This window comes from Acinonyx jubatus, chromosome B3 (genome assembly GCF_027475565.1).
Source record: "Acinonyx jubatus isolate Ajub_Pintada_27869175 chromosome B3, VMU_Ajub_asm_v1.0, whole genome shotgun sequence".
NCBI lineage: Eukaryota > Metazoa > Chordata > Mammalia > Carnivora > Felidae > Acinonyx > Acinonyx jubatus.
This window is the reverse complement of record NC_069386.1, coordinates 47,540,751-47,555,667: the sequence shown is the minus strand read 5'-3', so window position 1 is coordinate 47,555,667 and position 14,917 is coordinate 47,540,751. Positions and strand designations below refer to the sequence as shown.

Genomic DNA, 14,917 nt, shown 5'->3' with positions numbered 1-14,917 from the left:
ATTTTTGAGACAGAGAGAGAGAGAGGGAGACACAGAATCGGAAGCAGGCTCCAGGTTCTGAGCTGTCAGCACAGAGCCCAATGTGGGGCTCAAACTCATGAACTGCGAGATCATGACCTGAGCCGAAGTCAACTGCCTGAGCCACCCAGGCGTCCCAAGAGATAAAGTTTTTTAAAACATAGTTTAGTCTTTTAATTTTTGTTCATTTCCTTAGGGAGGACAAACACTATTCTAGTGGGAGTGGGAGACAGAGTCTTTAAAGGATTAATGAATCAATATTCAGAACCTAGGACACACTTAATACAGATTCATCACAAGTTCACTTTTTCAAGTTTTCTAATGTACTCCCTTGCAAGAGGACCCTCCTGAGAGCTCTCCTCTGGAGGGAACCTGCCTCACTACTTGAATGGTCTAAATGATGGCATTTGTCACCCAGTTTCAGGTTTCTCCAACCCTCTAAAAGGAATAGTCTTCTGGCAATTCTGTGTCACTTACCACTTCTCCCTCTTAATGATAATCCTACAAAGTCCTCTTTTGGTCAACTTTCATATGAATAAACCCTATCCCAGGATTTATAGCACAGTTCTGTAAAACAGTTTTTTTTTTGTTTTTTGTTTTGAGCCCTTTTGCAATATTGGTCAGTTAGTCCGTTAGAGAGCCCTAGAAGTCAGGCAGCATACTCCTCCTGAGAGGTTTAAAATATGGACTCAAATGGTTTAAAATACCCTCCCTTATTCTTGGTTTTAAGCCTTTATCTTTCCAACTAATGAGAAAAAAGGTAAGCAAAGGTTGTCTAATCTTACATTTATATTCTTACTAGGATTGCTGTTGAACTGCCTAATCCATGAGACATATATTTTTCTTGGTACTTCCGACTGATTTCCTGACAAACTGAATGTTATTTAATATTTACATTAGTCTTTCCTAACAGGAACCAAAACATATAGTCTTTCCCCTGCCCGCCCCCTTAACCATTATTAGTTCTAATAATTTCAAAGCAGGACTAATCATTTAGGGAACCTGAACATTAGAACTGCTGGAAACACTGCTTCCTGGTGGTGCAAACACCGAAAACACAGTAACGTAAGTAGGAAGTTCTCGATATCCTGGTAGTTCCGAATGATAACATACGGGAAATAATTTCTCTCTCTCTATTCTGGAAACTTGCTCTACAGATTTTACCAATCATTTCCTAAACAGTGTGGCCCAGAAAACCGTTTTCATGATAAGTCTTATGAGGGGAAAAACGTATAGAACACACTGAGTACTTAAGATTCATGACATGTAACACCATATTAACAGCTTTTAAGATATTTTTTAATCCAAAGTTCATGAAACATTTTTGACTTTTCAAACTTTTTGCATAATATTTTAACATTCTATGGGACTATTCTTCCAAGGACCATATTTTGGGAAATGTGAACTGTTATTCCCCAACTCGCTGTGATGGACTCTAACCAAAACAGGCTTTTCCTATACCAATTACACTCATGGTTATTTCTCTCACATTTCAGGCCTTCCTACACCTGTCAGGTAGTTCATTTAACTAAACTAAGGCAAGAGGACTAAGCAATAGGGACTGAGCAGCTTTCAAATTCTGCTGGGGTCTAGCTAATCTTCCAGTACTAGGTATGGCAAGGGTAAGATTTAGTCTCGACTATTAAATTGGTTATAAAAAATGTAACTGGGGGATGCCTGGGTGTCTCAGTTGGTTAAGTCTCCAACTTCAGTTCAGGTTATTATCTTGCAGTTTGTGGGTTCGAGCCCCACATCAGGCTTTGTACTGACAGCTTGGAGCTGGGGCCTGCTTTGAATTGTGTCTCCCTCTGTCTCTCTGCCCCTACCCTCCTTGCACTCTCTCTCTCTCAAAATGAATAAACATTAAAAAAAAAATGTAACTGGATCAACTTTACAAATGTATAATGACATTATAGATCTAAAAGTGTTATAACTCATGAGAAATTTAGTTTAAGATATATTGGCTATCATTAAGTAAAAACCAAATGCTTTAATTGCAAAAGCATTAAAACATTAACAAAAAAATTTTATTCACAATTATACCACTACAAATATTTTCATTTTTCTTTACTGATAAACAGGCAAAATGCTAGGCTTTAAAACTAGCATAGATACAATTTAAAATTTTTCACTTCTTCTAGATTTCATAGTGGTATAGTCTTCGCAATTATAATTGATTTAATTAATTAGAATAATTTTAGCTATTTTGTTTTAGAGACAATGTTATTTCTTTAAAACGCATTCAAGCAACCTGCATGCAAAAAACTAAATTGCATTTAGAATTACTGACTATTAAAATTCAGTAAAATAATAAAATCAGATTTTAATTTTTTCATTTCAGATTTAAAGTTGGAAAATTATTTTCAAAAATAATTCTTGATTAACATTTTAAGAAATAATTCTTGATTATAATAAGAAACAGAATTTCAAAAAATTCACAAATAAACTCATGTTTCAGATATTTTTAAAAAATGATATAGTATATCACAGGTTTTAAAAGCCTGGGTTCTGGGGTCAGATTACCTAGATTAAAAACCTAATTCTACCAATTATCAAGTTTTATGACCTTGGATAAATTACTTAACCTGTCTGAGCTTCCTTGTCTATAAAATGAAGATGAAAACAAGATTAACCTCATAGGCAAATTAAGAAGACAGAGTGATAAAACATGTAAAGTACTCATCGGCATATGGTAATACATACTCAATAAACGCTAACAACAAAAACAATAACAAATACAAAGAAACTGTATGCATATTATATGTATATTATATGCATATTATACATTCTTTTTGATAATTATTGTTTGTGAATAATCATTCAGCAAATGTTTACTGAGTATATTCCATGTACTAGACACTGTGCTAAGCACTAGGGATATAAAGACCATAAGAAATAGTCTTTACTTCCAAAAGCTTATTTTTGGAGAAGAAAACAAATTAATCTGGTGATTAGCATACTATGTGGTAAGAGCTTTAAGAGGAGTACAGAGTGTTTTATAGGGTGCATGAAAGCAGGGGCTCTTAAATGAGAAGGTAATGCAGATAGGTTGAACTAGTATATATATACATATATACATAAATTGCTAACCATTTTCTTCTTTGTCTTCCTTTCATATAGAGGCTAGAAAAAAAAAATCCTCCATGTTCTAGTTTCCCTTACAGCTAGGAGTACCCAAATGACATTACTCTGGAGTCTGAAGTTTCTGAAGTGGGTTTTCAGAAAGGAAGTAAAGTATCCTAAAATAAAGACAGAACGTCTCTAGAAGAAAGCTCTTTTGCCTTTCCTCCCTTCCTGCCTCACCATTTGGACAAAGGCAGGTAAGTGCAGCAGCCATCAATGATGTGACTGGAACAAAAGATGACACAGCAAAAAAACAAAAAAACAAAAAAAACAAACACCTAGGACTCCAGTGGCATTGTTGAGTTACTGCACCACTCTAGAATGCCTAATTTTGGACTTGTTAGATAACACAAACTCTTATTTCTGTAAGCCACCAATAGGGTTTTCTGTTATCTGCAGCTGAATTCATTCTTAGTAGATGAACAAAACTTTCTGAAAAGGTTTCTGAACCGAGTCCAAACGAAGGGGCAGGAGTTATCCAAGTGAAAAAAACCTGAGAAGGGCACAGCTGGCAGAGGAAATAGCATCTACAAAGGCCTGGAGGAAGAGAGAGTATGGAGTGTTGACACCGGCATCTGTTCTACAATATGCACCTTCTGGCTTCTCAGAAGGCTTTAGCCAGGAGATTTCCAACCTTTTCCATCTTCCGTTCACAAGGTTTCAGGGATTCAATGCTCTCCTCTCAGTGTTTCCATATGGGCAGCATTCATTTTTAAACGATATGTTCTGTGATGATGAACATGTGTCTTTAACTAATGTTTAGGCTTCTAAAAACAAATTTATGGTAATTTAAGTCAATTAGATCCATATTATCAATTTACACATATAACACCGTCAACTAAAGCTGCCATGTGCGCTTATTATGTGCCAGGCACTGTATTTATACTAATTATCTCATTTAATATTCACAACAACTCTGCGATAGGTACTGTTATTATGTCCTTTGTTACAAAACTAATTTAGGTTAAAATTGTCCAAATTCAAACAGTAATGGTAATATTGGCTGGGGCAAGGATTCAAACTCACGTCTGTTTCATTCTATAGCCTCGGCTCTGAGCCATTCTGCTATGCTGCTAAACAGTTTCCTTAGTTTCTGGCTTGTTAGTTCCACTTCATTTGCTTGCGTCCTTCCTGCATCTATGCAGTAAAGTTTTAGTTCCCCATCTGTACTCTGTAAAGGAGAGTGGTGGTGGCTCAGGATGGTTATCTCCTAACAGGAGAGTAGGAAAGGAAGGGGTATATGTAAGTAGAGTAGAACAAGAAAAAAGGGAAAATGTCAGAAAAAGAAAAAATGTTCTTTTCCTCCAAAACAATGAAATAAGTTTCTGTTCTTACTGGCAAACTGTGAAGTAATTCCAAAAAATAAATTCAAATATCTTAGCAAGTTTAAGGTCTCTAAAATGCCTAAACTGAAGGTGGCAACCTTCTTTATATTCTAAATTGCAATGTTTAATAATTGATTAGTTTATGCTCATTCATATACCTAACAAATATGCATTGATCATTGTCATATGCCTTTGCCCATATTATAATGAATATATTCCTACACTTGAGAAGCTAAGAACAAATAAAAACGCTTATTATAATTATCATACAGATGACTACATAATACCAAGAAAGGTAATTAAAACACAGGATAATATGGGACACAGATGTATCAAACTCAGACCTAAGAAACCACAGATGGTATTCCAGAGGGAGTGATACCTAAGAATCTTAAAATATAAGAAAAAGAAAAAGAAGGAAAAAAAAAAAGAAGAAGAAGAAGAGATGGTCTAGACCAGAGTTTTTTCAACTTTAACATTACTAACAATTTTGGGCTGATAAGTATGTTACAGGGTGATGTCTAGTGTTTTGTGGAATGTTTGAACAGCCTTGTCTTCTACCTCCTTGATGCTGGTCGCACACTCTGTTGAAAATCAAAACTGTCTCTAGATATTGTCAAATGTCCCATAGGGGGCAAAAATGCCTCTGGTTGAGAACCATTGCTGCACAACGAGGCCTGAGAACCAGGCCTGCACAACGCAAACTGGTTGCCACTAGTCACATGTAGCTATTTCACTTGAAATTAACTTAAATGGAATAAAAATTCAGTTCTTCAGTCACACTAGCCACATTTTAAGTGTTCATTAGCCATGTTTTAATGGACAGCACTATTCTAGAGAGTATATATTCTCTTATTTCACAACTGTTCGCTATGCCTTAATGAGAGCCTGTGGAGGGAGTGAAAAAAGGTAAGGTTAAACAAGAGAAGTAAGACGTGAGTATGAAAGGTCTCCCATGACTTAACAAAGAATAATGGGGATCTGGTGAGAGGTGTGAAGCAAGGGTATAAAATAACAGATGCACATTTTATAAAGCTGATTATAATGGTGCTGCAGAGGACAGAATGAAAGTGAAGAGTCTAGAAGCAGAGAAAGAGCTGCAGTATTTCTAACAAGTATGGCAACCTGGATTAATGCAGCAGCAGTAGGGACGGACAAAAATGGATCAATTAAGGAGGCAGAATTGACAGGACTTGGTGATTGACCAGATATGAGGTACACTGAGAATAAGAATGAAGAATGACTACCAGGTTTTTAGGATGGATGAATGAGTACATCCACTAAGACAATATGGTACAAAGAATGTTCATGTCCTAATCTTCTCTTCCCAGGAAAACAGTAAACCTGTTACCTTCCATGGCAAAAGGGACTTTGTAGATGTGATTAAGGACCTTGAGATGGAGAGATTATCCTGGATTATACAGTAGGCCCAATGTAATCACCAGTGTCCAGGTAAGAGGGAGCCTGAGGGAACTCTGAACACACAAAAAGAGAAGTGTCAAAGTAATGCAGTGTAAGACAGACTTGAGCAGCCACTGCTGGCTTTGAAGATACAGCCATTAAAAGCTAAAAAAGACAAGGAAACAGATTCTCCCCTACAGCTTTCAAAAGGAACACAGCCCTGATGCTACTTTCATTTTATCCTAGTGAGGTGTGTCAGACTGCTGACCTACAGAACTGTAATAAATTTGTTTTGTTTTATGCCACTAAGTTTATGGTAATTTGTCGTAGCAGCAATAAGAAACTAATAGGTTCAGAATTGGGGTATGATACAATGAGATTGGTTCTGGAAAAGAGGAGTTTGAAGTAACTATGGGACATTCTGGTAAACTTGATGGATAGATGAAATCTAGACCTTAAGGTGGTGATGTATAATTAGCACACATCACCATACTGACATTAATTGAAACCATCAAAGTAGATGAAATCATCATGGGCAAATACAGACAGAATGCAGACAATTCAGGCAGACATGTACTAGAGGCTCTTGAAGGAAACTGGAGAGGGACAGCCTAAGATGTAGCAGGAAAACCAAGATAGTGTGGTACCTAAGGAATGAAAAGAATAGTAACGTACTAAATGAGGAGGGTTAGGGAATGATCAACAGTCAAGTGAAAAAGGGTGGTGAAATTAGGGACTGAGACCATTATATTTAGCAATCTTTAAATAAATCTTTAAACTGAATCTTTAAAATATCTATTAATGGGCTTATGAATGTGGCCACACAGGAGTACCTGACACTGGAGCACCTTTCCCAGCTTCACCAACTAAAAACCTAAACAAAACATACCCAACAACTGTTTTAGCATAGAACTGTTACATCTGAGAGAAAAGACACAAATAAGATAATTCCATCTGAAGGCAACTTGTGAAATGGTACAAGGAGGGGGAACTCAAGCAGAACATGGCCAAGTACTGATACACTAAAGTGACACAGATCACTGTTTGAGAAAGCAAACTACCAAAAGGAAGATATGAAATCACTTCAAAATCTACACAAATCATGTAGATTTGCAATCTACTGCTGAATATTAAACTGTATGAGTACAGAAAAACTCCATGAAGCTGGGTACAGAATCACCAGGGAACTGTATTTGTCTATGACATGTTCAAATTCTGATTAGACAGAATTGAGAGATCTCAGTGAACACCCAAGGAATGCAGTATAGACACCAGAAATTATATTTTAGTATAAAAGCTAAATTCTAACATAAATGCCATTATAGATTTGCCCCAACAAAGCTTAAACACAGCAAAGGATCAAACTATCCTACAAGTAATTTAGTTCCTGGCCTAAGAAAGCTTTAATACACTTTAAAGGAAGAGAACAAAACCCACACACTATAAACAAATAAATACTAAATTAAAAATAATTAGATACGCAAAGAAGAAAACATGACCCATAACTGCAATAAACAAAAAATAAGTAAATAAAACAGACTTAAAGATAATATAATTAGCAAACAAGGACTTAAAAGAAAGTATTATAAATATGCCCAAGGGTTTAATAAGAAGAGAAATGGACAATAAAACAAAACAAAATATCCAAGTAGAATTTCTAGACCTGAAAAATTCAAGATCTAAAACAGATAATAATTCACTCAATGGGATTTACAGCAGATTAGACACATCAGCAGAAAATATTAGTGAATGTGATAATAAAGAAATATAACCTATCCAAAATGAAGCAAAAAGAGGAAAACAAAAAAACTAAGCATAGCCTTTGTGACCTATTTTGAGTTCCAGGATGGAAGGGGCAATGAAGAATATTTCAATGACTAGGAATTTTTTGAAAATTGGTGAAAAATATAAACTCACACATTTGAGGAGCTCAATGAACAAAAAGCAAGACAAAAACAGACAAAATCATACCAAGGCTATTATAATAGCACCACTGAAAACCACTAATAAACAATCTTACAAGATATTAAAGGAGAATAAAAAAGAATGTATTACATACAGGAAAACAAGAATAAGTACAAACTTCCCAATGGAAACTGTGCAAGCCAGAAGACAGTGAATCACCACTGCTAAAATGATGAAAGAAAAACTAGAATTCTTTATTCAAAGAAGTGTCCTTTAAAATTAAGGGCAATTAAAGGATTTTTTTTCAGATAAACTAAAACTAGGAGAACTAACAGTAGACCTACAAGAAAATAAATGCAAAATCTTATGTGTACACTCAACCATACAAGTAAGCAGTAACAAGATAAAGCTTGTCAGACTGGGTAAGAACGATACAAGTATATGATGTCATCAACAGCAACAACACACTTTGACCATAAAGACCTATAATACTTAAGAGTAAAAAAAGGTTCGAAAAAGATATGTCTTACAAGCAAACACCAATTATAAGAGGGGAAGATTATGCAGACAAAGCAGACTTCAAAGCAAAAATATTATCAGAGATAAAAATGGAAACATCATAATAATAAAAGAACCAATTTACAAAGAAGACATAATACTTCTACATATTTATGTCCAATAATAGCTTCAATACGTGAAGCAAAATCTGCCAGGATCACAGAGAAAAAAATACTAACCATCACAAGAGAGACATTTTAGTATCCCTCTCTGTAACTGAAATAAGGGGGGAAGAAAAGGATCCCTATATCTTGAAAAAAAAACAACCAACTGGACCTAAGTGTTAGATTAAGAACATTCCATCCAATGACAGTTGAATACACACTGAAACTTTGGATTGCAAGTAACTTGTTCTGCGAGTGTTCTGCAAAATGAGCCAACATTTCTAATAAATTTTAACTTGATAAACAAGCAATGTCTTGCAATACGAGTACTACATGATGCCCAATGTCACATGATCACAACTGAGCGGATGGCTCTCTCTTTCTCTCTCTCTCACTTGCTGTGGGATTGTGGGTGATTGTCTCCCATGCTCGGATGCTTGGTCTCAGGCTGCGGTGTGTGCCGGTCAGTAATTTTTCAGAACACTGCAAGGTGCCCACAATTGGCACTAGTGTATTTTTTGTCATGTCAAAGCACCTATGGACAGTCCTTTGCTTTTCCACACAAGAGTAACCTTAGGAATTCTTGCTTCATTGTAGGTCATTGGATAGGTTCCTTGTTAAAGTTGTACAAAAAGAAAAAGATTCCATTGAGCCAAAAGATGGCAGTGATTCTGTTACTGATAGTGAAAGCTATCCTACACAATAACCCTCCTCTCTCTTGTCTCCTTCACACCAGCCACAAAGGTTTTCAAAGTTAACTACAGGTTAATTTGCTTATTTTTCTTTATATTTTGTATTTTATTTATTACTTTATATTATATTACACTACTGTAATCGAATCATCTGAATTTATCCACTAAGATATATAACAAAAAAGTGTTGATAAATACTCAATTATCTAGGAACTGATCAAGATATATCTAAATGTCCCATGGGTATAAGAATAAATGAGAATGGAAATATAAAAAAAATTGATAATGAAAACATAACATAATATGGGATACAGCTAAACCAGTGCTTATAGGACAATTTACAGCACTTTAGCTTACAACAGAAAAGAAAAAATGTTTCAAGTTTCCATATTAAGGAGCTAGAAAAATAGGAATAATTTAAAACAGAAGTAAGCAGAAAGAAAGAAGTAATACTTACTAGAAGAGAAACAAAATAGAAAACTGACAAAAAGGGAAAAATCAATAAAGCCAAAACTCAATTCATGTGAAAAGACCAATAAAATTACTAAACCTCTACCTAAACTGATCCAGAAAAAAAGAAGATATAAAGGGCCCTTATCAGGAATCAGAGATAACTGCTACAGATTCTACAGACAATAAAGGATAATAAAGGAACATTATAAGCAACACTACATGAACAATTCAGTAATATAGTAGAAATGAACAAATTCCTTCAAAGACTAAAATACTAAAACTGTATCAAGAATAAACAGAAGAATAGCCCTGTAATAATAAAAGAAACTAAGTTTGTAACTAATACCTTTCCCACAGTTTTACTAGTAAAATCTATGAAACACTTAAAGAAATAATAATTTTAAATAGATTGCTTCAGAAAATGGAGAACAGCATTTCCAAACTCATTACATGAAGTCAACATTACCCAGATACCAAAAACAGAAAAAGATTTTACAAGAAAATAGTATTTCCAAAGCCCTAATTAATACAGACAGTACTCTTTAACAAAATGGCAAATCTGATGTAGTAATATATAAAAGTATAATGCAACACATGAAGTATAGAGTATCATGTAGAGTTATCACAGAAATGCAAGGATTGGTTTCACTTGGGAAAATCAATCAGTGTAATTCACCATGTTAACAGAATAAAGAAAGGAGAATTATCTTGTGATTATTTTGATGAGTGCTGAAAAAGCATTTGATAAAATAAAACATGCATTTGATAAAAAAAAAAAAAAACTCTTAGAAAAACAGGAACAGAAGGGAACATTCTCAGCTTGAAAAGAGCATCCATGAAAAAAAGTAGTATTAACATCATATTATAAAGTGAATGAATGAATGGTTTTCTTCTAAAACTAGGAAGAAGGAAAGGGAATTTACTCTCACCATTTCTATTTAATGTTGTCCTGGAGGTCCTAGCAGAGCAATAAGGTGAATAAAATTAAATAGATGTTTAAAATGAAACATCCTGGGGTGCCTGGGTGGCTGAGTCAGTTAAGCGTCCGGCTTTGGCTCAGGTCATGATCTCACGGTCTATGAGTTCAAGCCTGGCATTGGGCTCTGTGCTGACAGCTTAGGAGCCTGGAGCCTGCTTGGGATTCTGTGTCTCCTTCTATATGTGCTCCTCCCCCACGTGCACTCTGTCTCTCTCTCTCTCTCAAAAATATATAAACATTTAAAAAAATAATATGAATGAAATGTTTTTATTTATGGACAATTTGATTAAGTAGGTAGAAAATCCAAAGGATTCTCCATATAAGCCTCTGAATATAATATATAAACTTAGTATGTTTTCAGACTACAAGGTCTACACAAATATTAGCAATAAAACATTATATAACAAACATTTTTAAATACCATTCATGATAGCATCCAAAGTATTAAAATATTTAGGTCTAAGTTAAGCATAAAGAATATAAACCCTATACATAGAAAACTACAAAACACTGTTGAGAAAAATTATAGAAGAACCAACTAATATAAAGATATACCATGCTCAAGGATTAAAAGATTTGTTGTTAAGATGTCAACTGACCCCAAATTGATCTATAAATTCACTGTAATCCCGATCAAAAATCCCAGTCGACTTACGTTTTTTCCTTTTTTTTTGCATCTGACTTCAGCTCAGGTCATGATCTCATGGTTCTTGAGTTAGAGCCCCATATTGGGCTCTGTACTGAGAGCAGGGAGCCTGGAACCTGCTTCAGAATCTCTGTTTCCCTCTCTCTCTGCCCCTCCCCTGCTTGTGCTCTGTCTCTCTCTGTCTCTCAAAAATGAATAAATTAAAAGCAAACAAACAAAAAAAAGAAAGAAATTGACAAATCTATTCTAAATTTCCATGGAAATGCTAAAATCAATGTCAACCATTATATTACCTGATATCAAGCCTTTCTACAAAGCTACCACAAAAAAGACAGTGTGGTGATGTCATAAGGAAAGATAAAGCAATGGATGGGACAAAAGAGGATAGAAAAGGACACACACATGATTATTTTTGACATAGGAGGTGACTGGGAAAGGGTGGACTTTTCAATAAATGGTGCTGGAACAACTGGATATCCATACACATGGTAAAAGATAAAGACTGCAGTTCACCTCATACAAAACACAAATTTAAATCACAATGGTTAACAGAAAAAGACCTAATAGGAAAAGCTAAAATAATAAAATTTTACAAGAAAACATATAAAATCTTTGTGAGAAGGCTGGGGAATCTAGAAAATGAGGTCAGCAAATCCTCCCCTTAAAATAACTATATAATGATAAAAAACTGTCAAGAAGAACAATTTTAGGGCTTTGGGCACTAATGGCAAACAACATGTTAAGAAATGTTTCGTCATTAAAAACTGAACTTTAGGTACAAATTGTTGAAAGTCTGTGTCATTCTTGCCTGGTCTACTCCCATGACCTATCCCATATGATCCGGACAGTAGTACTGCCAGGCTAAGGGTGCTTGTGTTTAAATATACACAGGAAACATGATGACAATGATTCAAATAAAGAGAATTGTAATAAAGACAGAGAAACTAGAACACTGAGAAAGACAATCAGAAAAATGAACAAAGCTTCGGAGACTGAAAGGATAACATTAATCATTTCAACATACATGTAATGGAAGCTTTGGAAGGAGAGGGGAATTCAAGGAACAGAAAAATATTTGAAGAAATAATGGCTGAGAACTTCCCCAATCAGAATAATCTATAGATGTGATTCATCAAATCTCAAGCTGGATAAACACAAAGTGATCCGTACATACACATGTAACACAAAAAGTGTTGAAAGCTAGAGTAAATGGGTGAGCAAACAAGCAAGTGAATGAATTTCAATAAATCTTGGTATGGACCAGAGAAAAAAAACTCATCATGCACATGAAAACAACATGATAAATTACTCACTACTCATCAGAAACAACAAAGGCTAAGGGCGGCAGAATGACATATTCAAAGTGATGGAAGAATAAAACCTGTTGATAAAGAATTATGTTTCCAGCAAAACTATCCTTTAAAACCAAAGGCAAATAAAGACATTCACAGAGAAAAACCAAGAAAATTCATTAAAAGCAAACATGCCTTACCAGAAATATTAAAGGAAATCTTTTAGACTGAAAGAAATTATCCTTGATTCCTCTTTGTTTCTCCCTGCACATTCAATGCAAAAGCAAGCAAGGTCTATTGGCTTTATATACAAAATAAGCCTTGAATCCATATACTTTTTTTCCATCTTCCACTGCCATCATGGGAGCAAGAGCCTTGAATTTTCATTTCATACTATTCTCCTACTTGAAACCCTTTAATTGGTTCTCTATGTACTGAGAATGAAATCCATACTATTTGCCATGGCCAAATATACCTTATGAAAAAAAACTCCCTACCTGAACTTTTCTCCTATCATTCTCTCCTCTCTCTATAAGTTCCAGATCACTGCACTTTGTATTCTGTAAATGTCCCCAATTCCTTCCTGCTTCAGAATCGTTGTACTTATTATTCCCTCTGCCTAGTAAGTGTCACAGGCAAATCATCACACAAGGCTGGATTCTCCTCTCAAATGCCATTTCCTCAGATCATCCAATCTAAATTTACCCTACCCCCATGACTTGCCTCCTTTTGCCTTACAAAAATTTTCTAATGATAAATAGCATTTATCATTATCTGAAGTTACAATGTTCATTTATTTGACTTCATCTAATATATACCTCACTCAATAAATTATAAGGTTCATGAGGACAGAGATCTTACTATCTTGTTCATCAAATATACATAACTTTAAACCTTATGCTAACATAAAAACAATTTTGAACTCTTGAAAGGTTTTTTAAAAGCCTTTTTCTTATTTAGTATTTTATAAATGTCATATCTTACAAATTCTACCAGTCTTCTTCAAAAGCTGAATAATCCTCCAACACTATCTCAGGTACTGAAAAGAAAGCAGTATGCCATAACTACTGAGTGATAAACAATGAAACTCTTGAGGGTTGGGGCAGATAGGAAATCCTCTGGGGATTGGGTGCAAAGTCATCCCTCCATCCCCAATTACTATCTTCCTAGGTCTTAACAGCACTCTTGAATATGACACTGTGATCAACAGTGAATTCTTGAGAGCAAGGGAATACGTCCTTTTTATTCTGAATCCCATGTATCTAGCTAGCATTGCTAGACAGAAGGTGTTTAATTATTTTTCTGAAGCGAACAGCATGTTTCTTCATTGATAAAAGGAAGGTAACAAGATTACCTACTTCAGAGGGTTATTGTGAGGCCAATAAAGAAAAAAAGAAGAAGAAGAAAGGGTAAGTGAAAGAAACAAGGAAAAACATCTCCATGAAGTACTTAATCTCACCTATTAGGTTAGAAAAGCACAGGAGAACTGATCAAATTACCACCCCTCCTATGAACTCTTCCCATTTATTCACCTACCTGGAAGCTAATAAGCTAATAATATCATAAGGTCATAATAATTTCATAAGCTAATAACATATTACATACTATTTCAGCACCAGACAGTAAAGATCCTCCCTTTCCCACAAAAAAAATTAGCTTATAAGGAACATGGAAACCTGAATAAGAAAGTTCTGATGTCACAAAAAACTAGGAAGAAGACTAACTACAAGAACACTGTGGGGAAATCTAACAGTGCAGAGTCACTGAGTATTTTAGAGCCTAGGGAGTATTCCATTAGCAGAGATTTCATTAAAGACATCAGTACTATTCCAGTAGCCCCAGTAGCTTCAGGTCCTACCCTCACATGTTCAAGAGAGGAGCTAACGAACTACAAATACAATCTTAAACTATTGTTGTGGTTTTAATTCCTGAAGGCCATCAAACCAAACATGAAAAGTATACCAACAAAAATTAATCCATGAAGCATTTAAAAAGGCTCTCATTTAAATTCATTTTTAAGAGTTCTATTAACTGCAACATAAATTAGAACTATTATCTTGGCTTTAATTCCTAATGTCTAGCAACCTAAATAGGAAAAATATGCATGCTATCAACAAAACCAAACCATCAAACATCTTAAGTAAAAGCCAGTAAGCTTCAAAAACACGCAACAGCCTCAGGTTGTGATTTCATTATTGATGAGATATAGGAAAGTATTTACATAGCTTGTAGCCAGTTCACCAATAGGGTTGTAATTGAATGTCAAATTTTATTTGCTAAAATTGAGTTATATTTAAAATAAATATTTACTCAAGAATAATATATTTGATATAGTGGAAAAAGCTATTACAAAAGAACTTTAATATTAGTTATTTTACTTACCAAAATGCAGTCCACTTTAGATTGTACAGTTTTGCTAAA

General features: G+C 34.7%; 1 protein-coding gene across 4 annotated transcripts in view; it reads right to left on the bottom strand.

The window, feature by feature from the left end:
- Positions 1-14,917, bottom strand: part of RFX7 (regulatory factor X7) — a 132,240-nt gene that overhangs the window by 61,143 nt on the left and 56,180 nt on the right. For all 4 annotated transcript variants that reach the window (XM_053223983.1, XM_027067317.2, XM_027067316.2 and 1 more), the window contains one exon: positions 14,879-14,912. In XM_053223983.1, the coding sequence (XP_053079958.1) occupies positions 14,879-14,912 (34 nt within the window). The remainder of the gene's footprint in view (positions 1-14,878; positions 14,913-14,917) is intronic.